This window comes from Chlamydomonas reinhardtii, chromosome 12, assembly GCF_000002595.2.
Source record: "Chlamydomonas reinhardtii strain CC-503 cw92 mt+ chromosome 12, whole genome shotgun sequence".
In the NCBI taxonomy this organism is placed as follows: Eukaryota; Viridiplantae; Chlorophyta; class Chlorophyceae; order Chlamydomonadales; family Chlamydomonadaceae; genus Chlamydomonas; species Chlamydomonas reinhardtii.
The window spans coordinates 4,538,317-4,561,177 of NC_057015.1; the positions used below are offsets into that span (position 1 = coordinate 4,538,317).

At 67.9% G+C, this 22,861-nt stretch overlaps 3 protein-coding genes across 3 annotated transcripts; 1 reads left to right on the forward strand and 2 right to left on the reverse strand.

Moving 5' to 3' along the window:
* On the reverse strand, positions 1-5,506 carry CHLRE_12g522200v5 (uncharacterized protein). The gene is made up of 4 exons (XM_043068395.1): positions 5,071-5,506; positions 3,567-4,874; positions 2,633-3,342; positions 1-2,426 (listed from the first exon to the last, which is right to left on the reverse strand). Exons 1-4 carry the CDS (start codon positions 5,146-5,148, stop codon positions 485-487), a joined length of 4,038 nt encoding a protein of 1,345 aa, XP_042918490.1. The 5' UTR covers positions 5,149-5,506; the 3' UTR covers positions 1-484.
* A 130-nt stretch (positions 5,507-5,636) lies between these two features.
* CHLRE_12g522250v5 (uncharacterized protein) lies at positions 5,637-14,653 on the forward strand. The gene is made up of 15 exons (XM_043068396.1): positions 5,637-6,081; positions 6,204-6,286; positions 6,636-7,258; positions 7,555-7,713; positions 8,008-8,274; positions 8,515-8,826; positions 9,110-9,271; positions 9,517-9,656; positions 9,885-10,023; positions 10,288-10,394; positions 10,742-10,860; positions 11,230-11,433; positions 11,722-11,836; positions 12,104-13,290; positions 13,533-14,653. The coding sequence occupies exons 1-15, from the start codon at positions 5,930-5,932 to the stop codon at positions 13,841-13,843; spliced, it is 4,080 nt and encodes a 1,359-aa protein (XP_042918491.1). The 5' UTR covers positions 5,637-5,929; the 3' UTR covers positions 13,844-14,653.
* Positions 14,654-14,880: 227 nt separating this feature from the next.
* On the reverse strand, positions 14,881-22,846 carry CHLRE_12g522300v5 (uncharacterized protein). Its single transcript, XM_043068397.1, has 18 exons — positions 22,582-22,846; positions 22,375-22,504; positions 22,062-22,152; positions 21,746-21,825; positions 21,318-21,450; positions 20,932-21,080; positions 20,632-20,754; positions 20,304-20,450; positions 19,909-20,131; positions 19,204-19,718; positions 18,826-19,041; positions 18,353-18,638; positions 17,920-18,152; positions 17,560-17,712; positions 16,739-17,335; positions 16,259-16,588; positions 16,028-16,150; positions 14,881-15,907 (listed from the first exon to the last, which is right to left on the reverse strand). The coding sequence occupies exons 1-18, from the start codon at positions 22,602-22,604 to the stop codon at positions 15,692-15,694; spliced, it is 3,768 nt and encodes a 1,255-aa protein (XP_042918492.1). The 5' UTR covers positions 22,605-22,846; the 3' UTR covers positions 14,881-15,691.
* Positions 22,847-22,861: the final 15 nt, after the last annotated feature.

Genomic DNA, 22,861 nt, shown 5'->3' on the forward strand with positions numbered 1-22,861 from the left:
GATGTCAATTGAGTATCAGGTTGCTCCGAGACAAAAACACGCTGCGCTCCTCAGCTGCTCCACGGCACCGCAATGCACAGCCAGTCAGCCACACGTCCCGTCATGTCGCCCGCACACGCATTGCGTGCTGTTGTTGTAGACGCCGCACACCTGACCCGCCTCTTGAGGCCCGAACTAACGTCACGTGCACAATGTTGTGTCTGCGCGCGATGGATGTGGTTGTCCGTTACGCTGTGCCGTCTCGGCACCACAGCATATTCTCACTCTGTCATTCAACCCGGTCACGTCTTTAATAACACGCGCGAGTACATACGTACACTAGGCATGACCGGACCATGTTCCCTCACGACACCGCCTAGTTGGCCATGCAGTCCTGTCTCCCTGACGCGCCAAATTAATGTGTCACGCACGCATTTACACACGCACGCTTCAAGCCCAAGCTGAATGCAGCAGTTGTCATTGCTCTACTCCTGACACCGCCCGCTCAGCTTACAACGTGCGAGGGCGAGCCAGTGATGTCGGGTCGCCCACCGGCGCTGCCGATGCGGTTTAACCGCCCCGCCAGAATGGGCGAGCGCGGGAACGCCGATGCCGCCGCCAACGCCGACTGGCCAGATGCTGGCCTCGAGCCCCCGGCCCCGTGCGGCCCCTGTGCCGCCGCCGCCGCCGCCGCAATGCCTGACTGCCCTGTGCCCGGCCTCGAGCCCAGCCCCTTGCGCATCTCCGCATCAAGACTGTCCTCAGGCAGCGGCGGCACCGACGGTGGCCGGGAGCCGAGCCCCTCACTCGCTGCGGACATGGAGCGGGAGCGCGACAGCAGCTGTGACGCCGCCACAGCAGCGCCATCCGCGCCGGGGCGCGGGCCGTGTTGCGTGGCAGCCCGGGAAGGGTTGTAGCTGGGCCACTCACTCGCGCCGTCCGTGAAGCTGCCGCCGTGCTCAATCACGTTGTGTCCCAGTGCCGAGCGCGGCGGCGTGCCGGCGGCGGAGGCGGAGCCCGGCGGCCCGGGTACCGCCGGCGATTTGGCCGCGGCCTGTGCGACCAGGCTCGAGCCCGGCCGCGAGCCGCCGTTGGCGGAGCCTAGGGTACTACCGTTGTTGCTGTAGCGCGTGTTGGGCATGATGGGCGGCCGACCCGCCAGCGGGCTCGCGGCTCGGAGGCCCGACACAGGCCGCGAGCCGCCGACGCCGCCATGGCTGCCGACACCGGCGGAGCCTGGCGCACCCGTGGGCCCCGGCGCCGGCGAGCGCGGCGGCGTCTGCAGCTGCGACAGCACGCCCTCCTGCAGAGTGCGGTCACCCGTGAAGGAGTTGCGCCGCTGCAGCCCGGCGGCCGCCGCCGCACCCGAGGAGCCCGGCGTGCCCGGCTGGCTGCCTGCCGTCGAGCCGCCGGGCCTGCTGGGGCCCGACCCTGCCGACAGCACCCGGCCGCCGCCCATAGGCAGCGGCCCCACCGAGTTGGCGCGAGAGGAGTACAACGGCACCGGCGCAGCCGGCGAGCCGGAGGCGCCGCCGGCGCCCGGCGCTGCCACCGCCGCTGCGGGCGGCGCCGCCGCTCCGTGCGTGATGGTCTCCACCTGCGGCGTGTGGATGCGCAGCACGGGCGTGACGGTGCGCTCCGGCAGCCCGGGCCGCTGCGAGGCGTAGCGCGCCAGGAAGTCGTCCAGCGCCTCGATGCTGGCGCCGGCACTGGCGCCCGCCGCCAGGTCCGTCATGTTCTTCAGCATGGCCAACTTGTCCTGGTTGCGGTGCATCACCAGGTCCACGTCGACAGGCGTGGCGGCGGCGGCGCCGCGCAGCCGCGCGTTGGCGGACAGCTGCCGGTGCAGCCCGCCGCCGGCGGCAGCAGGGCCGCCGAGCACGGCCGCGCCCAGCGCGGACGACTGCAGCCCCAGCCCCGGCGGCGTCCGCGGCACCGGTCCCGTCTCCAGCGCCTGCGACGTGTTCCTCGTGGGCACACCGCCGGGCGGCGCGCCCTGCGACAGCCCAAGCCCCGGCGGCGTCATGCGCCCGCCCATCGCGCCCCCGCCGCCACCTGCAGCGCCGCCGCCGCCACCCGCGCCCGCCGCCGCCGCGTTGACGTAGCGGCCCATCTCGCGGCCGTTGGGGTAGATGAACACGCTCTCCGCCGCCATGGACGCCTCCAGCGGGTTGACTGTGCGCAGGCCCATGGTGGGCGGCCGCGCGCCGCCGCCGCCCGCCGTGACGCCCACGCCGCTGGCCGCGCCGGCGGCGGCGTTGGCGTTTATGGCGGAGGCGGCGGCGTTGTCCATCATGAGTGCGGTGTGGTTGGCGTGCAGCGGCACGACGGCGCCCATGTCGTACACGGGCGGCGGCGCGGCGGAGCGGCGCAGCGCGGCGCCGGTGGGCGGCAGGTCCAGACCGATGTCCATCAGCGAGGGCGCGCCGGGAACCACCGGCACCGGCCTGCATGGGGTGGAAGGAGGAGGGGCGGGGGAGGGATGGGCGCAGCGGGTGAGGCCTGGTTGACAGATGATGCAACACAGCTCGCCGCGTGGCTAGAACGGCTCGTGCGCAGGCTGCCGTGTGGGGAAATTTGCCGCCTCCCTTCTGACTTGACAACCCGTAGTCGAGGGCGTACAGCCAGTGGCGCACGTGCGCACAGCCCTCACCTGTCGTAGTCCGCCATGACGCGCAGGATGTGCTCCGGCTCCTCCACGGAGCGGCGGATCATGTTGATGCGCATCGCCGCCACCTGCTCCTTGGCGCGCTCCGCCTCCGCCTCCATGCGGTCCGCGTGGCTCTTGAGCGCCGCCACCGTCTGCCCCTGCGCCGCCACCACCTCCCGCAGCTGCGCCGCCTCCGCCGCCAGCTCCTGCTTCACCTGCGCCAGCTCGGCCGCCGCCACCTGCCGCACCTTCTCCGCAACCAGCGGCGTCCCGGGCCGGCCGCCGCCCATATGCTGCTGCGGCGGTGGCGGCTGTGCGCCCACCGCTGCGGCCAACTGCCCAAAGAACTCATCTTGCCCCGGCGGCGGCGGCGGTGGCCCCGGCGGCGGTCCTGGCGGCCCCCCACCGCCTTCGCCGCCCGGCGGGCCGAACGGCGGGCCCTCACCCCAGCCGCCACCGCCGCCTGCTCCAGGCGACGCGGCGGCGGCGCCGCCGCCCCGCTTGGCTGCGAACTTCTTGGCCTTGGCCTCCTCCGCCTCCAGTCGCGCCTTCTCCCAGGCATCCACCACCACGTCCTTGCCGCCCTTGTCGCCGCCGGCCTCCGCCGCCTGCTGTGCCGACAGCGCCGCGTTGTCGGCCCGCAGCCGCGCCTCCTCGCGGGCAATCTCCGCAAGCTCGCGCTGCTTCTCCATCTCCTTGGCCATCTTCTTCTCCTGTGTGCATCAAAGACGATGATCCCCACAGGCGGCGGATGTTTTAAGGTGTTGAAAGCACGCCTTTACCCGGGCATACAGACAGGGGCATCAGGCCCGGCACGGTGCAACCAACTGAACACCACCATCACCATACATGGCGCCGACTGCATCCCCCTCCTTTCCACCTGCAGGCCCAGCCCCTCTCAGTCCCTCCCGCCACCCCCCCCCCCCTTGCCGCCCACCTGGATCTGCCGCTCCAGCGCCTCTTGCAGCTCGCGCGCCTGCTGCTGCTTGCTGTTGAGCTCGTTGGGCGTGAGGTAGGCGTTGTCGCTGCGGAAGCGGAAGTTGGGCATGGGTGCGCCGGGGCCGCCCTCCATGGGGCCGCCGGGGCCGCCCATGAAGCCGGCCGGGCCGCCCATGGGCCCGCCCGGCGGCCCGCCCATGCCGCCGCCGCCGCCTGGGCTCATCGGGCCGCCCATCCCCATGCCACCCATGGGCCCGCCGCCCATGCCCATCATGGGCGGGCCGCCCATGCCCATGCCCCCCATGCCGCCCATAGGACCGCCTCCGTTCATCATGCCGCCGCCGCCGCCGCCCATGCCCATGTTCATGCCCATGTTCATGCCCGGCGGCGGCGGCCCGCCCGGCCCGCCGCCCATGCGGTGCATCTGCGCCAGGTCCGCCACGATGTTGCCGGCGGCGTCACGGTGGGGCGCGCCGCCGCCGCCGCGGCCGCCGCCGCCGAAGCCGCCGCCGCGCGCGGCGTAGGCCGCCATTTCCGCGTCCTTGCGCATGTCCTCGTGCATGCGCGCCGCCTTCTCCGCCGCCTTGCGCTCCTCGTTGGCCCGCATCTGCGCCTGCAGCTCTGCCGCGTAGTTGGCCTTCTTGGCCTGCTGCTCCATGCGCATCATGGTGTTGGCGCCGGGTGCCCCCGGAGGCGGGATGGGGCCGGGCAGCAGCGGCATCTGCTGCTGCTGCTGCTGCTGTTGTTGCTGTTGCGGTGGCGGGCCGCCGAAGTTGTTCTGGTAATTGGGAGGTGGTGGCCCATAGTTGGGCGGCGGTGGGCCGTAGCCGCCGCCGGGGGGGCCGCCGAACATGTTGGGCGGAGGGGAGTGGCCGGGGGAGCCCGGCATGCCGAAGGAGCCGCCCGGCGGCTGGAAGGGCGGCGGCTGGAAAGGTGGCGGCCCACCCTGGTATTGGGGTGGCTGGTAGGGCGGCGGTGGCGGCGGACCCCACGCCTGGATGGGTGGGCCGTATGGCGGCTGCAGCCCACCAAACTGCTGCTGCGGCGGCGGCCCGCCGAAGGACTGTGGCTGCATGCCGAAGCTGCCCCCGCCCCCGCCCATGCCGCCCCCGCCGCCCGGCGAGGGCGGCCCGCCGCCACCCATGCCGCCCATGGGCCCTGGCGGCGGCATGCCCTGGTTGTTGTATGAGGGGGCGCGGTTGAGCCCCATGCGCTCCGCGCGGTCGCGCTGCTTGGCCTCCTCGTTGGCCCGCATCTGCGCCTGCAGCTCCGCCGCATAGTTGGCTTTGGCAGCCTTGTTGGCGGCCTGCGGTGAGAGGCAGGGCGAGGGAGGGGTGGAGCGGTTCAATACATATGTGGAAGGGGTGGAAAGGCGTGTATGGAAGAGGGCGTGTCACCGAGAGGATGGGGCGAGAGTGAGCGCGTAGCCGCGGGTAGCCGCAACCGTGCCGAAGCCCCTTCCTTCTCCTCCGTGCCGTGACCCCGCCCCTGCAGCGCCGCACCTTGCGCTCCACGGTGGAGTTGGGGTTCACTGCCCCCATGATCTCGCGGACTTGGTCCGCATTTGGCATGCGCATCATCCTGGCTGGCTGCAGTGGCCGCGGCCGAGCGTGTCTGCGCCCCGCTGCTTGTGGGCTAGCTCCGTGCCCAGTCTCAGCCGCGTGCAGGCAGGCCAGCGGCCCTGCAAGCAGCTCGTAACATAGCTGCTACGCCAATGATAGGCAAGCAGGTAGCTGAAGCGAACAGAGAGGTGACTCAAAAATTTGTTGACTTGAGGAGTAGAGTGTCGCCTCCGAGGTCTGCTTCTATCTTCAGCTGACTATTTACAGCGTTATATGGTAGCAGAGGCAAGCCAGAGACTATGTGAGCACAGTTGGGTGCTCAAATTCTATTTGGGACGCGGGTCCCTCCACGCTTGCTGAGTCTTTGGACAGTTTGTAATAGTTTAGCAGGTTGGTTTAACTTACACGACGGTAAAAGTTTTGAGTGGCGCTATACCCAGCGCTCGCCGATTGGGGCTGACTTGCAATCAACTTTTCCCCTTAAGGGTGTCTTCAATGGCGTATCCCCGCAAGCAGCTGTGCTGCGGATAGTCTACTTACTCATCGCGCTAGGCAGAGCACGCAGTGTCGCACCCCATAGAAAAGCACCAACCTCCGCCAAACCAAACCAGCGTCGAGAAGCGCTTCTTGTCGCAGGAGCTTCTTGTCGCAGGAGCTCTCGCGGGCTCACTTGGCTGCAGCAGCGTGAGCATCTGGTGCTGGCAGTCCAATACTCAGCGACTCTGGAGGCCTCCGACTGAACGCTCGGGCCCAACAACGTCGTAAGGGTTCTGCTCCGCAAGCGTGGCAGGCTGCCGCGATGGCTTCGGGCTATGTGGCTGCAAGGGAGGCCATAGATAAGCTGCTTGCGGATGTGGGCGGCCTGCTGGCAGACCTTACGAGTGCAGAGACGCCCGACTCAGATGCAGAGGCCGAGGACGCCCGGCGAGTTATAGATGCCCAGGTCTCCAAGTGAGTCCTACAAATCCATATTAGTTTTTGCTGCAAATCCGGTGCCCAGCCGGCGAGGGAGCTGGCCTTTTTGCCGCCGTGGACAGGGCCCGTGACCCGTCTTTTCCTCGCGGTGCGCGCAGGTTTTGGCAGGGCTACTATGAGCTCAAACGGCGCCACGACGAGTCCGCGCTATCAGTTGCAGTGCTGGCTCTTACCAAGTCGGGTAGGTGGCAAGGCGGCGCGCCTGGTCTGTTCGGCGCGTTTGCGGAGCGGAGGAGCAAAACCCGCACGCCCCTCGGAAGGAGGCGCCGGCAGCTGCGCGCAGGGGCCCTCACCCGCCCACCGTCGAGACGCCGAGAATGATTGTCTCATACCTTCAGTTTTTACTGTCTCAGTTCTTCCTTCTATCTGCACAACGCCACGCGTGATTACGATGTACCTGCCCTTTCCCAAAAGCGGCGGCTCGGCTCCAATACCCTTCGCGGCAGCGCCCCACCAGTTCCCTGCCACCATCCCATAACCTCGCCCCATCACTCCCACACCCGCCCACACCCGCAACCCCGCACCCACAGGCAAATCCACGCTGCTCAACTCGCTGATGGGCATGCACGTGCTGCCCATGAACAACGTGCCGGAGACGGCGCGCATCACCCGCATCCGGCACGACCCGGCAGCCAAGGAGCCCACGCTGAGGGAGGGCATGGCGGCGCCGCCCTCCGCCTCGACCGGCGGAGCCGGCGGCAGCACCGGCACCGGTGGTTGGGGCGGCCGCGGCCGGAGCCGCGGCAGCGGTGAGGGCACGGTGGTCCGTGGCGAGGCGGCGGTGCGGGCGCGGCTGCAGCAGCTCAACAGCGCCGCCCGCACCAGCAGCGGCCCGCTGTCGCCGCGGCCGTCAGCCGGCCTGGGCCTGAGCGGCGACGGCAGCAGCAGCAGCAGCTGTGGCGGGCAGCAGCAACAGCAGCAGCAGCTGCTACTGCCAGAGGGTCTGGAGGAGCTGTTGGGTGGCGGTGGCGGTGGAGATGCGGTGGGGGTGGCGGTGGCGGCGGGGCCGGTGGGTCCTCCCGCCTCGTCTTCTGTGCTGGACATCACGGCGCCGCTGATGGGGCTGGAGGGGTGGGGCGCGGAGATGGGCCGCGTGTGCCTGCTGGACACGCCCGGGCCCAACGAGGCCGGAGAGGAGCAGCTCAAGCACCAGGTGGGAACAGCAGGGCGCCGTGTGCGTGTTTGTTTGTGAATACCTGATCATGCAGGCTATAAAGGCAAAGTTGCATTTGCATGAGGAGGGGGCAATCACCACGCTGCGCCGGCCTGCTCGCCGCCCCTTCCCACCATGTTTCATGCAAACCGTTTTGGATGAATGCTTTAACCCCCCCTGTTTAAACACTCCGTCGTCCACATGAACGGCTCCCTTCCCCGGGTGAGGCATTGGATTCGGTTTGGCTTGGGCTGGTATTTACACCCCTCCCCCGCGCACACCCCCCCCCCCCCAAGGTGGAGCGGCTGCTGGAGGGCGTGGACTGTGTGCTGTACCTGCTGGACTACACCAAGCTCAAGACGGCGGAGGAGGAGGGCCTGTTCAGGCGCCTGAGGGCCATCAACCCGCAGCTGGTGGCGCGCCTCAGCAGCAGGCTGTTCTTCATCGTCAACAAGGTGGGTGGGGTAGGGGGGGGGCGCAGCGGCGCGGGCCGAGAGCAGGAGGAAGTGCCGGGGCGCCGTGTAGGTCGGACAGCGACATTGCTGCGCCGCGATGCAGGCGTCCTATTTTACCATTTTCATGCATTTTCCTGCGTTTGCCACATCGTGCGGTTGCCACATCCTTGATTTTATGGTTTTTATAGCGTTTATGCCATGTTCGCGCTCGCATGTCGGTCGCATTTGTGCACGTCCGGCACACGCGCACACTGCCCGCCGCGCTTGCCCCCGCCCCCTCCCCCAAATTTGCAGGTTGACGCGTGTGAGACCAGCGAGGGCCTGGACCCGGACCAGGTGCGCGACTACGTGGCGGACCTGGTCACACGTCAGCTGGGCGGCGCGGCGGCGGGCGGCGGGGCAGCAGCAGGAGCAGCCGGCGGCGGCGGAGGAGGAGCGGGAGGTGGCAGTGGAAGTGGCAGTGGCGGCGAGGCGGCGGGGGATGTGCTGCTGCAGCGCAGCACCAGCGGCGGCGCCGGCAGCGACGCCGGCGCGGCGGCGTTCCGTCTGCACCCCGACCAGGTGGGTGGGCGGGTCGGAGTGCGGATGTTGCTCCGGCAGTGCGGATGTTGCTCCTGGTGCGGATTTCGCCGTTGCCAGTAACCCATTGTGCCCGATGCTCCACCTCTCTCATCATCTCCATCCATGCAACCCCCTCCCCTCCCCACGCGCCTGCTGTACCAATGTGCCTGGGCTACAACTCCGCTTCTTCTCAACTAAGCATGAATCCAACCCCTCCCTTCCCCCCCCCGCTGCACGCAGGTGCTGCTGCTGTCCGCCCGCAACGCGCTGCTGGCCCGCCTGGTGCTGTCCGGCCGCGCCAGCCCCGACGACCTCAAGCGCTTCCACCGCCTGGCCTTCGGAGCCTTTGGCGGCGGCTTCGGCGGCGGCATGGGCCGCGGCCCGGTGGCCGCCGGCCCCAGCGCGGAGGCGGTGCGGGCGGCCGCGGGGTGCCTGCTGGAGGGCAGCGGCGTGTGCGAGCTGGAGGGGCGGGTGCTGTCGTTCCTGGCGGCGCACGCGGGCGCCGTGAAGCTGCTGGCCACAGCGGACGACCTCACACGGCTGCTGGGGCAGGTGCGGGCCGGCGGCGGCGGCGGGGTGGGGGGCTGGGTGGGGGGTTGGGCGCGGCGGGGCGGGGCTGGGCAGGCTGGTGGATGGGATGCGGCCTGGCGGCTTGGGGTTTGCGTGCGGGTGTTGTTGCCGTATTGGAGCTGCGTCTCTTGGACTCGTCACTTGACTATGTCGTTGTACACATCAACAACGCTGACCCCTTGCACGCTTACAGCGGCTCTGGCTTGCCCGCCCACTCACACGCACACACACTCTCTGCCTCTCTCCCACACCCGTCCGCCCCCAGGTCCGCAACGTGGCTCTGGCCTGCCGCAGCTGCCTGCAGCGCAACGTGGCAGTGCTGCAGGCGCAGGCGGGCGCGCTGCGGCGGGAGCTGGACGAGGCGGCGGCGGCCTTCGAGGAGGTGCGCGGCCGCGCCGACGCCGTGCAGAGCGAGGTGGTGGGAGAGGTGAGCCGGCGGGGCGAGGGGACCCAGGAGCTGGTGTGCGAGGTGCGAGGTGCGAGGTGCGAGGTGCGAGATTGGAAAGGCGGAGCATGTCGTGAATAGCCGAGATGGCTGTTTGCGTTACAAAGTCAACCCATAACGCTAGGTCTTTAGGCCTGGAATGAGGTGCCTGGTACGGCAGTTGTGCCTGCTAGGTTGCATGACTGACTGACGAAGCCCCGCCGCGTGCTGGTGTGGTCGCACTGCAGATCAAGTCGCACCTCAACACGCTGCGGCGGCGGCTGTTCACACAGATCGTGCAGACCCTGGACACGGACACACACGCGCCGCCGCCGCCCGCCCGCGCCTCGGCGCCCGCCACACGCTGGTTCCGCGTGCGCGACAAATTGTGGGTGCCGGGTACCGGGGTCTGGGTAGGAAGGGGAAGCCTCGATCGGCAGCGGCAGCACCAGGGGCTGCACCTGGTGGAACGCTCACCACACACAGTTAAAACCTCGCCTCCCCTCCCGCCCCTCTCCTCTTATCCCTTCCCCCTTCTCCCTTCCCCCTTCTACTGTCTACCACTTAACTAATCATGAATGTACCTTCCCTCGTCTCCTCTTCCTCCCCCCCTCAGCCTGTCCATGTTCACCGCCGCCAGCAGCAGCCTGCCGCCCGGCTCCGGCCCCAGTGCGCTGGTGCCGCAGGCCCGCAGCCGCAGCCGAGACGAGCTGGCGGCGCTGCTGCTGGACCTGCACGACGACCTCATGAACCAGGTGGGCAGGGCGATGGTGTGTGTGTGTGTGCGTGTGTGTGTGTGTGCGTTAAAAAGCACAAGGAAAACGTTGCGCAAAGACAGTGTATGTGATGTGTGTGTACAACGAATCACCCGAGAGCTGCGTGCGTATATATGTGTGTGTATGTGTGTGTGGGCGGGGCGGGGGTCATGTGCGGGGTGGTGTATGCCCAAGCGCACAGTGTGCAGGACCCGGCATCATCGCCAAGACCCTGCCCCCGACGCCGCCCGCCCGCCCGCGCAGATCCACGGCGAGGTGTCGGACTTCTGGGGTGTGCTGGAGGCGTGCGCCGCCAGCCGCCACGCCGAGCTGCTGTCCGCACTCAACACACACCTGGCCGCACTCAGCAGGTGGGGGCGAGCTGGGATGGGGTGGGGCGGGGCGGGGCGGGCCCCATCCCATGCCGGCGGGGGTGGGGTATATGCCCGAGCCCGACGGGGCGGGGGCGGGATTTGTGTGTGTGTGTGGGGGGGGGGTGCGTGAGGGATTTGAGATGGCCGGGGCGGCGAGGCGGCGTGTATGCGTCTGAGGTGGTGGGCCGTCGACATGAAGGCTACAGCACCGGGTGCTGGTGATGGTAGTGACTCCATGCAAGCCTCATGTAACAGCATGCCGCGCCCGCCTGTACTCCTGCCCCACACATCCCCATCCCCATCCCCACACCCACCCACTCACTCGCCCTCCTGCCACCGGCCAGGCGTGTTGAGGGCGCGGTGAGTGAGGCCCTGGAGGTGCGGCTGGCGCCGGCGGACATCCGGCTGCGGCCGCCCAGTGCCGAGGAGCTGCACAGCGACGTGGCGGAGCTCATCGAGAGGGGTGAGGCGCAGCACACCAGGGGGGGGGCGGGGCGGCGCAGCCGTTCGTGTGAGAAGGAACAGAGTGATTTAATCACAAGTATGAAGTGCCGAGGTGGGGGGGTTAGTTTGCTTGAACCCTGAACACACCAAGACCCAGAACAACGAGGGGGGGGGTGTAGCACGGGTAAGAGGGGGGGATGAGTGCAGCACAGGGGGACGGAGCTCATTCATCATGTGGAAAGTGTCAGGCGGTAGCTAACTCCCTGACGCTGAACCCCCACCCCTCTCTAGGCCCTGAGGCCCCTCCCTCTTACTTGTTATGCCTGCTGGACCCCCACCCTGTTCTCCATGAATAGCTACCAACCCCCCGCCCTCTGCACGCCTGCAGGCATCCGCGAGTCCAACGAGAAGCACATCCGGGTGGGCACCCGCACCACCACCGAGCGCGTGTTCCGCCAGCCCGCGGGGCCGCCCAGCCTGTGCCGCTGGGGCGGCTACTGGGTGGACGTGCCGCGCACCCGCACCGTGGTGGAGACCTACAGCGCCACCGTGTACTGCCTGAGGCCGGACGAGATCGCCAACCACTTCATCGGTGAGCGGCGGCGGCTTGTGGCCTGTATGTTGCATGTATGTGTGTGTGTGTTGCGCGTGTGTATGTGCGTGTGTGTGTGTGTGTGTGTGTGTGTGTTGGGTGTGTGTTGCATAACGAAACGGAAATGATACCCACCCAAACGCCGCGTGTGTGTATATGTCTTGGCTAGCGTACTTCCAATCCTAGGCGCACAGCCCCCATCCCGCGTGCAGCCCCCTCTCCCCTCCCCCCCCCCCCCCAACCCAACCCAACCCAACCCGACCCACGCCGCCATGCTGCGCCCCACAGGCCTGGTGGACGGCGCCGTGAGTGCGAGTGAGGCGGCCCTGGGCGCCTACGTGGCGGCGCTGGTGGAGGCGCAGCTGGCGGCGGCCAGGGAGCGCATCCGCGAGTACGGCGACAGGTGGGAGCTGCTGCTGTGCCGCTGTGCCGTTGTGCCGCTGTACCGCTGTGCGGCTAGGCTGGGTGCCTGTGGCTCTCATCCCCAGGCTCTCTCGGTCTGACGCTGCGCCTGCGGCTGCAGTCGGGGGCTCGGCGGACCTCGTGTGCCGTACTGCGTGTGATGACACTGCACAGGCCCGGACACAACACAGCACAGCACTGTTGCAATATGGTTGCCCCATACCTACCACCTGACACATGTTTCGCTCGCCCGCTCGGCCCCCTCCAGGTACCTGGGCGCTATGAACGCCGCCCTGGCCGCCTCGGCCCGCGGCGCCGAGTTCCGCGGCGCGGCACTGGCGGCCGTGGACGGGTACGTGACCAGGCTGGAGCAGCTGACGGCGCGCGCGGCGGCGGCGCAGGCGGGCGCGGAGGCGGCGGTGCCGGGCGCGGCGGCGGGGCTGTTGGATGAGGTGGAGGTGTACGAAGACATGGAGGAGGAGGAGCAGCGGGAGGAGCGGCGGGAGGAGCGGGAGGCGGAGGCGGCTCCGCCGCCGCCGCCCGAGCTGCATGAGCTGGAGGCGGCGGCGGCGGCGGCGGCGTCAGCTGTTGCAGCGGCGGCGGCGGCGGCGGCGGCTGAGGTGGACCTGCTGCTGCCTGAGGTGGAGCAGGAGGAGGATGCGGTGGTGGCGCAGGTGGCGCCGGACGACGTGGCGGCTGCCGGCACGGGTGCGGACCAGTACGGAGGTGAGGATGCGGACCCGGACGACGACGAGCGCGTGTGCGCGCAGCCGATGGCGGCGGCGTCGGATGTGCTGGGCGCGGCGCTGGAGGCGGAGCTGGAGGCGCTGTACGGCGGCGCGGCGGGCGGCGGCGGCGGCGGCGTGGAGGTGGAGAGCCACGAGGAGCAGATGCGGCAGCTGTCGGCGGCGCTGTCGGCGGCCATGGCCGACTCCGTGTTCGCGTCGCCGCCGGCAATGCCGGAGGCGGCAATGCCGGAGGCGGCGGTGCCGGAGGGGGCGGTGTCGGAGGCAGTGGAGGCGGTGCCGGAGGAAGCGGCGGTGGCGGAGGCTGGTGAGGAGGCCGAGGCGGCGGCGGAGGCGGAGGGCGCGATACCCGACATCGAGGACCTGGAGCGCCAGGGGCAGGAGGAGGAGGAGGAGGAGGGGCTGGAGGGCTGGTCGGTGGGGCAGTCGGGGCAGGGCTCGGAGATGGTGGTGGTGGCAGAGCCGGAGGCGGAGGAGGAGGCGGCCGAGGCGCCGGCGTCGGAGCCGGCAGAGGCGCCGCCGCAGCTGCTGCAGGTGCAGCAGGAGGCGCACGCGGGGCCGGCGGCGGAGGCCGAGGCGGCGGCACCAGACCAGGAGGTGGCGGCGGCGGTGCCGGCGACTGAGGCTGTGGCTGTGCTGGCGGCCGAGCCGCCAGCGCCGCCGAGCTCGCTGCCCGCCGCGCCCTCCATGTCTTCGTCCACCTACACAGGTACGTGTGGCGTTGCGTTCTGTCTCCTCTCCCTTCCCCCATAGGTATTATCGCTTACAACTAACGTCTCTGCCTGTGCTGTGCGAGTTTACCGTAACTTGGTTTGGTTCAGTTTGAGCTGGTATTTACACCACCACCCCGTGCTCGGTACTGGCCCCGCCCACCATTTGCCCTTGTCGACGACTGATTGCGCGTGCCTGCATCCCTGATTCCCTGCTCCCGCCTTTGCCCCAATGCTGCAGGCGCTCCGTTTGACTACAGCCGCGCCTTCATCGAGGCCATGTCCTCCTCTGAGATGGGCTCATCGCTCGGCCCCACAGCACCCGGCACCGGTGCCACTGCGCCGCGCGAGCCGCTGACCATGATCCCGTTGACCTCGGCCTCCGAGGGCGGCGCCGGGGCACGCGCAGGCGCCGGCGGCGCCGACAGCCCCCGCAGCGCGGCGAGCAGCGGCGACTGGCAGCTGGTGGGGGCGGCGGGTGAGGAGGAGCTGGAGGCGGTGGAGGGGGAGCCGGCGGGACCCACCGCTGCGGCTGGTGGTGGTGCGAAGTGAAAGATGCCTGGGTGGTGAGGAGGAATGGGTGGAGCTGATACTGTGATACAACTTTGTACTTTTGCGGCTAGACACAACAGTCTGCAGCAATCAGGTGCTTCTCAGCAGGATTGCAGGCTGATTGTAAGGCGCGTCGGCTCGTTCGGAGCATGACGCTCAGCCCGGGGCATGGGCTAAGTTCGGAGCAAGGAGGGAGAGACATGCTGTCCGAGAGCCTATTGTTCCTGGCGGCTACTTCTGTACAATACAATTGGATGTACATTTGCTGCAAGGCTGGCGGCGTGTCAGCAGTCAGCTAGTTGCTGGTTGCGCGAGATAGGTACCATAAGTTTGCGTAGCTGTGTGCTTCTGCGTGTCCAGTCACCCCGAGGAAGCTGATGTTGGCAATACCGCAGTACGCAGTGAGACGGGCATGGCGATTGACGCTCACGCAAGAGCCGGGGAATGCGTGTGTTAATTGAGTAAAGACTGTGTTGTGCAGGGCCCTCGTACGGCATTGCTGCACCTTATGTTTCCTTACCACCACGCGCTGTCATGCAACCGGTTCTTCCCATCCACACGGATTGCATCACGTTGTATTCGTACCCTTTTCTGTAGCTACGTGTCTAGACTTTGCGACTAGACTGTAAGAATGAGCGACTAGCGAGGTTGTATCATACATTGGGGCTATGCAACTGGCTGCAACGGCGTTACTGGAGTGCCTGATTCCCAGCCAGTATCTAGGAACGTGTGGCGCCAGATGGTGAGATGGCACAGCTGTGCATGGCGACACGGCGCCTCCCCATTATTACGGTGTAATAAAAGAGCTGCCGCATCCGGGCCTGGTGCCCTTATGAGTAGCGTGCCTTCGTTTCTGCAGGCGTCCCAGACTCCCAGTACTCCAGTAGGGTCCGACCCAGGCGACGGCTGAATGGCCCCCACGGATGGCCCCCACGCAGGGCTTGCATCTTCGGGGAGCGGCAAGAAGCGGGCCCCAATGTAGGCCCTCGGGCGAGAAAGATTGGGCGATTCCGAGGGTGCATTCTCGCCGCGTGGGGCTGCATACGGTCCCCGAATCTCGCCAACTACCCCTTTCCGGGGGACGGATCCAGAGGATGCTGCCTGTCGATTGCCATGAGATGCAGCACACCAGCACACCAGCGCTCACCAGCCCAACATGACAGCGCGCGCCGCGTACCTCTGCAGCATGCCCCCTGGCTGACAGACTGAAACAGTAGAAGCACACAACGATATTACTTTACAGGCGCCGCGTACCGTGGAGCGCATGGTGGCGCAAGCGCCTGGACTGGACCTGAGTCCACAACGAGTGCTTAGGTCTGAAATGTCGCCAAGTCACTTATCACCGTCCTTGTATTGAGATCTAAACATGTATGGCAAGGGTTCAGTCCACTGTCCCATGGATGTAACCCAACGCATACAACACATGCACGTCAAAATCAGACACGGGAATGCGCTAGGTCGCAGCAAGGTCGCTGCTTTAACGTCTTCCCAGTGCTCCACACCAGGCCGCCATGTCAGGCAGGCAGGCGCTTGCACGCAGAAGGGCCCCATGCACGCCGCCGCCCTGACGTCGTCAGATCGCCAGGTGCAGGCGAATGGAGACGGCATAAATGCCCGAACAGCACCGCTAAGATAAGTCAGGCATGGTACGAATGCATCACTTAAGTCCGTCACCGTCATCACCATGGTCGAAGGAAGAGTTCCACTCAGTCACTTGTCCAACGCTTACCGTCTTATACCGTTCTCCAGATACCGCCACCATTATTGCCTCCGTTTGCGCCAGACGCAAGCCAAGCACGTCGAAACCGACTCCACACGACTCCAACCGCTAAACAAACACGCACCAGCCTACCGCGCCGCTGGCAGGGTGTTGCTGCCGCCGGAGCGCACCTCGCTCAGACCGCCGCCGCTGCTGGCGCCGGCGCCGCCCGCCGACGCACCGGCACCACCCGCTGCCGCGGCGGGCGCGCCGCCCGCCGCCGCCAGCAGCATCTCAATGGTCTTGATGTTGCCCTCCTGCTCCTCGCGCAGCCTCTGGTCCAGCGCGTCCACCTGCTTGGCCACCTGCGAGGCACGCAACACACACGCGCAATACCGCACGTGAACTACTTGTGCTTCTATTCTGGTTGGTCACTGGGGTCACACCCGCATCAGAGTGCGCCCGCCCCGCCCCAGCCCCCTCACCTGCAGCAGGGCTCCGTCGTATCGCTGCATGCGGTCCTGCAGGCGCTTCTCCGCCCCCGACACCGCCGCCTCCATGCTGGAGGTCGTCACCGCCGACGACACCTGGCTGGACAGCTGGGCCACCTGCAACAACACCAAGCAAATGACAGCTGAAACGACGCGATCAAACGTACGGATGTGAACACCGAGCACGCAACTTGTTTATTGTCAGCGGATTGCGCGTGGACCCACCTGCGCTTGAAGCTGTGTGAGCTGCGCCGACTGCTGCTGCGCCGCGCTGCGGTTGGCCGCCACCTGGCCGCCCAGCCCCTCCAGCCGCCCGCTCAGCGACGCCACGTCGCGCCCCACCGCCGACACGCCGTCCTGCACGCCGCCCAGCTGAGACGACACCGCGCCCAGCCGCTCCTCCACTGCCGCGGCCGCAGCGGCGGCGCTGCCGCCACTGCCGGCCGCGTTGGCAGCGGCCGTGGCTGCGGAGACGGCGGAGGCCGCGGTGCTGTGGGCGGTGTCGGCCCGCTGCTTGATGCGCACCATCTCCTCCGCCAGCTTGTTCAGGATGTCCTGCATCCACACGCGGGTCACCAGAAACCAAGTCAACGCACGCTCCACTGTCCAAACAGCGAGGCTTCTATCCCCCAGCCCCCTCTTCCCCATTCCCTGTCCCTTTCCTGGCCCCTCTGCCGCCTGCTCACCCCCTCCCCGCCTCCTCACCTGCAGGCTGGCCAGCTGCGAAGACACCTTGTCCAGCTCGTCCTGCCGCGACACCACGCCCGTCACCTGCCCCTCCAGCTGCCGCAGCTTGGCGCCCAGCAACGCGTCCGCACTCGCCGGCAGCCCGCTGCTGCTCACGCCGCCCGACCGCTCCCCGCTGGCGCTCGGCCCCAGCGCCGCCACACGCTCCTCCATCTGCCGCACCGCCGCCTCCAGCTCCAGCCGCACACGCGCCTCCAGCACCGCCAGGTCAGAGGGCTGGACAACGCCGCCGCCTGCCGCCTGCGGCAGCCCTGCGCCCGGCGCGTGCCCCGGCGCACTGTTGCGGCCGGGCGACTGGGTGCCGGGTGAGCCGCGGCCGCCGCGGCCGCCCGCGTTCGCGCCGAGGGCGCCGTGCAGGTTGAAGGAGGAGTGGGCGGGGCCGCCGGCGGCTGCGGCCGCGGCGCCCGGGATGAAGTCTTGGCTGTCGTACAGCGGGTTGGTGTTCATGGAGCTGCGCACGCCGCCGCCGCCAGCCGCGGTGCCGCCGGCGCGGGAGCCGCCCGCTGCGGAGCCGGCGCCGCTGCGGGTGCTGCCGGCCTTCTTGGTCTTTGCCTTCTGCAGGCGCAGCGCAACACAGCGGACAAGGCAGAGGGTAGAGGCGCAGACGGTCAGTTGAATGCCCGACACTCGGTGGGCATGCGACAAGGTACACATACATCCATGCAGCGCGTGGGCGCGGGCACGCCTAGCCGGCCTCGCTGTCTGGAGCTACACACAAAGGGGTTCGGCGGCGGGACTCCAACGCTATCGCTGCCAGTACCGGTACTTGCGGCGCGCACCTTCTTCCCCTCCGCCCCCTCGTGCACGGTTGCGAGCGGCACGCCCAGCACGTCGAAGCTGGGGTCTCCCGGCAGCGGGGCGGCCTGCTGCGATTGCGGCTGCTGCGGGTTGTGGACGTAGTGCACGCCGCTGGACTCGCTCACGCTGTCGCGCTGTGGTCAACGTGCAGAGTCGCGCAGGAGGCACGTAACGGACGCGTGCGTGTGTCAAAGGCTCGTTCGTGGTCCCTACCCGTACCACGCACTTTACACCGGCTGTGAAGCCTACCGCTGCTTTCTTTCACCCTACCCAACCCTTCCGACAAATATTCCCTAAACCCCCTCCCACCCGCCCCACCCATTCCGCAACCCGCCACTCACCGCCGACTCGGTGGGTGTCAGCGGCTGGCCGCCCGCGCCGGCCTTGCCACCCGCCGCCGCCGCCTGCGCCTGCTGGTTGGCTCCCAGCACCTCCAGTATGTCGTCGAACTGAAAGCCCATCTCGTAGGCGCACGCCGCCAGCCCCGCAATGAAGTCCTTGAACGACATGCGGCGGCTGTTGGCGGCGCGGTGGCGAGTGAAGATCACGTCCACGGCGGTGGTGCTCAGGCGGCCTGGGGAGCGGGTGGGGAGGGGGCAGTAGGGCAACGTACGGTCCCGGGGCGGCGCAGATGGAGCGCAGGGTGTCAGTCAGACGGTGCATTCCGACCAAACGTGCCCTAGCACACTTGCAGGCAGGGCACATACACACACACGCCATGTCCTTCCTGTCCATGCATCATCCCAGCCACGCGCAAAGCCTGTGCCCACCCACCCTCCGGCTCCATGAATCCGGCGTCCTGGCACAGCCGGTGGAACTGCGCGCTGTTCATCTGCGGCTGGCCGTCGGCGTACACGCGGCCCTGGCCGATGGCCAGTCGGGCGTAGTTCTTGAACACCCGCTTCAGGTGACTGTTGTGCTCCACGCCCGTAGGCACCATCTGCCTGTTGAGGTTGGCCATGGACTTGATGCGGCCCTCGCGCGCCATCTGGGCCTGGTAGTAGGCGATGCGCTCGTAGTAGGAGATGAAGTCTTGCAGGCTGATGCGCCCGTCCTTGTCCTGCAGGCGGGGCGGGGGTGGAAGGGGGGGAGGGGGGGCAGGGAGGGAGCAAGCGGGAGGAGGAGGAGAAGTGGGTGGCCAGCCGGATGAGGCGTGTGCTATGTGCGTACGATAAGGTGAAGGCTGGCCGTGCGCAAAGTGCCTCGCTGCATTGCAAGCACCGCACTTCCGGTGTGGCGGCACTCACCCAGTCGGCCTTCTTGAACTCGCTGTCCAGGAAGCGGCCGATGTGTTTGGCCTTGATGCCGTTGAGCACGCCCATCTCCTGCAGCGCCGCCAACATCTCCTGGCGGTTGAGGTGGTTGTCGTCGTTCTGGTCGTGGTTGCGGAAGATGATGGCGGCCTTCTCCGCCGCGCCGCCCGCAGCCAGGGAGGCGCTCACGCGCAGCGGCGTGCTGCCCACCTGCAAGCCGCACGTGCAGGAGGCACAGGCACACAGAACAGCTCGGCACAGAGCACGCATGTGATTGCCACGCTGCTTGATGCTGACAGCGTGGAATAGTGCTCGCTCCCCACACGCGGCAGCCCAACGCAAGCAAGGCGCTGCCATTCACCGGGCACCCACCATAATGGTGCGGCGGCTCATGTCGGTGAAGCCGCCGAAGGACACGTAGGAGTTGTTGGTGCGGTGCGTGCGATGCGTCCGGCCCGTGCGGTGCGTGGCATGGCTGTACACGCTGCCGCCCGCCTCACTGCGCGGGCTGCGCGTGTACTCGGGCGGCGTGGGGCCGTCGCGGCCGGGCGAGGGCGAGCGGCTGCGGCCGTGCCCCGCATGCTGCTGCTGGTGCGGCTGCGGCACGTGCTGCTGCTGATGTCCGTAGGCGGCGGCGGCCGACACGGGCTGCGGCTGCTGCGGCGCATTGATGGACGGGTACTGGGCGCCGGCGTGCGCGCCGGGGATGGCGGTGTGGATGGTGCCGAGGCCGGCGTGTACGGGCGGCACGGCGGCGGCGGCGGCATGGTAGGGGTACGCGTTGCCGCCGGGCACGGCGCCGGCGCCGCTTGGTTGGCCCAGGCCGCGCGCGGCGTAGGCGTGTGTGGACTCCTCGATCCAGGCGTGGATGTGCGGAGAGCTGGTGGCTGTGGACGAGGCGGCATAAGCAGGGCAGGAGTCAGCCACATCTGCCCCTTAACCAAACACAGAACATGCCCCGTCCCACGGGCCCTTCCCCACAGCACCACCACCCCCGGCACCTCAGCACGCAGCCGCTGCGCTCTCCCCCGCCCTGTCGACCCAAGCACCCGCCCAGCGCCCCGCCCAGCCACGCACCCGGCGAGGCGTGCATGCGGCGCACGGTGTTGGCGGCCAGGATCTCGCTCATGGCCGCCAGCAGGCCGTCAGGCACGGGGCCGCCCAGCGTGATGTGCATGAGGCTGCGGTTGGCGGGCAGGTCGCGCGCAATGGCCTCCGCGCCCTCCGCAGACGCCACGTCCACGCGCAGCGTGTTGAGGCTGGTGGTGTAGCGCAGCAGCGCGCACAGGTGCGTCACGCCCTGCACAGTGCGTGTGTGTGTGTGTGTGCATTTGCTGGTGTGTTAGGAACGCACAAGGCGTTTGTGTCTGTGCGTGCGTGTGTGTGTGAGGTGAGAGAAGTGGGGGCGAGCGGTCAGGTCATGGCCAAGACAGCCGGACACTCCTTGCCCCTTTCCCTCCGGGCTGCCTCACCTCAGCCGCCAGCGGCACTCCGCGTATGTCCAGCAGCTGCAGGGTGGTGTTCTTGTTGGCGGCGCGGACGAGCGCCACCGCCGCGTCCTCACCGGCGCGGCAGCCCGCCACAGCCACCTCCTTCAGAGTGCCGGTGTTGAAACGCACCTGCAGCACGACGGCACACATTCAGTTCAGACACTGCTCATGCGCGTTCAATCAGTTCCGAAAGCGGCGTTCGGTCTAGGCTATGGCTAGGCCAGGCTGGGCGCCCGACCCTACAACCGCCCTCCATCTCCATCCCCGCCTGTGTCCGCCCCATCTTCCTTTCCGCTCCTCGCCCCCTCACCGCGTCCGCCAGCCCCATCATGGTGGCCGAGGTGATGCCCGGGTTGAGCGACAGGTTGAGGCGCTGCAGCATCAGCGCAGCCTTGGCGGCGCGACACAGAGCCAGGCCACCCACGTCCGTCAGCTGCGGGGCAGGCGGGTGGGCAGGCGCATGAAGGAGCAGCGCCAGCCTCAACACAGAGCTCCTGACCAAACCATGCGCCGCTTCACAGTCGTATGATGTTCAGCCCCCTACCCCGTTCCATCCTGTTGGTTCCCTGAGCACACACACGGGCCGCCTCCGCCTCCACCACCTCCTCACCTGGTTGCCCTCCAGCTCCAGGGTGTTGAGCGGCACGGAGGCGGAGGTGGCGTTGGGCTCGCTGCCCAGCATGGCCGCCAGCGCGCAGGCGCCCGAGTCGCCGATGCGGTTGTGGGACAGGTCCAGCAGCCGCAGAGAGCACATCATGCCTGCTTGCGTGGAAGGAGGCAGGCGCCAGGCGGGGGTTGGGGAACACGCACCTGTAGCGTTCGCGGCTGACCCGCACGGCTTGCCTCCAGTTCCCACGCTCTCATGCGGCCAATGTGCTGTGCAGTAGCCCGTTGACTTCCTCGCCTTCACGCCAGCGCTGTGCACCAATGCTCTTCCCCTCCTACCTCTCGACCCCCTGCCCTCCCTCTCGGCCCGCCGGCCGGCCTCTCACTCACCCACGCCCTCGATGGCCTTGGCCAGGCGCACCACCGCGCTGTCGCCCAGCCCGCAGCCCGTCAGCCGCAGGGTGGTGAAGCGCTCATTGCCCAGCAGGCTGCCCTCAGACAGCCCCGCCACGAAGTCGTCACCCTGCACGCCGCAGCCAGGGGTCCGTGAGTGATTGCCAGGAGCCGCGGCACACATGCCGTGCAATATGCGCACCCCCCCCCAAACCCAGCCTGGGGTGTGTGCCGGGGAGGCCGGGGAGGCCAAGCCGTCTACCTTTGGCCGGCCCCTCGCCCCCCCAGAGCCCCACCGGCCCCTGAGCTACCCCCTGAGCCCCACACCTGCACCTGAGCCCTCCCCAAAGCCCCACACCCCTGCGAGCACACCCGTCCCAGAGCCCCGCCCACCACCACCCCACGCGCCACCCCTCCACGCCCACCAGCAGGCTGTTCATGACCTCCAGGCTCTGTAGGTCAGCGGCGGACAGCGCGCGGGAGAACATGGACAGGCCCTGGCCGCCTGTGGGTGGTGAGGCAGGAGGCACGACGTGGCGAGGCCCGGGGAGGGGACGTGTGCATTGGTGTCTGGTGGGAAGGGCAGGTGGTGCGCGGGGCTGGAGCTGGTGGCAGCCAGAAGCACGGGGGCTGTATACCGTACGCGGGGACTGCTACCGTCTAGCCCCCGCGGGCATTTGCATGGTGACGCTTTGCTCAGGCAGGCAAGCGAGCTTCCTCGTAGCAATAGGCAGCGCGCACCTAGGCTGAATGAGCAGTCCTTGAACACGAGCCGCTGCAGCGCTCGCGTCTTGGAGCACGCATCCGCGATAGCGGCCCAGCTGTTGGAGCTCTGCACGCCGGCGTGGAAAGAAGCTGGAGCGTTTGGCGATGGGGCCTTTCGGTTGGGCCACAGTTGCGGTCAACAACACTGCACGCACACACACGCCGGAACTTACACGTGCCCCTCCCTCGTCCAATCCCCTCACTCAGCCTATGCGCCTGCTCCCTGCCACACTGCTCCAATTACACTGCTGCTAGACCCCGCCCCGTCGGCGTATGCCGGTTTGCGCACCAGGCTCAGGTTGTGGAAGCTCAACAACTCGAAGGTTGCCATAGGTAGCACCGCGCATAACGAGATTACGCTGCCGTCCGGCAACGTCTCCGTTGGGCTAGTGATGGAGCAGTATCGCTGGCCCGACGTCCTGCGAAGCGGGCCCCAAAGCCTCAGTTAATTGGCCCTTTCTCGGAACTGCACACAAACTTCGCCCCGTGCACTTACAGCGCTGTTAACAAGTCCGGCATTGGTTGACAGCCGATGTCGCTGCATATTTTGAGGTATGAAGACGACAATGCGGGCCCTTGAGGGCCTCCATTTCCTGGAGAGCTCGACATTTCAGAACGGGCAGTAGCTACCCGCACTGACTGTCCGAGGTCGCTTTTGAGAGTCTAGGTATAGGTAATAAAGCAAGGGCGTGGTGTTGCGTTGGTATGGCGTGGTGGAGAATGCAGTCAAAGGTCGGTCAAAGGTAGAAGAAAGCGCCGGTAGTGTGGCGCTATGT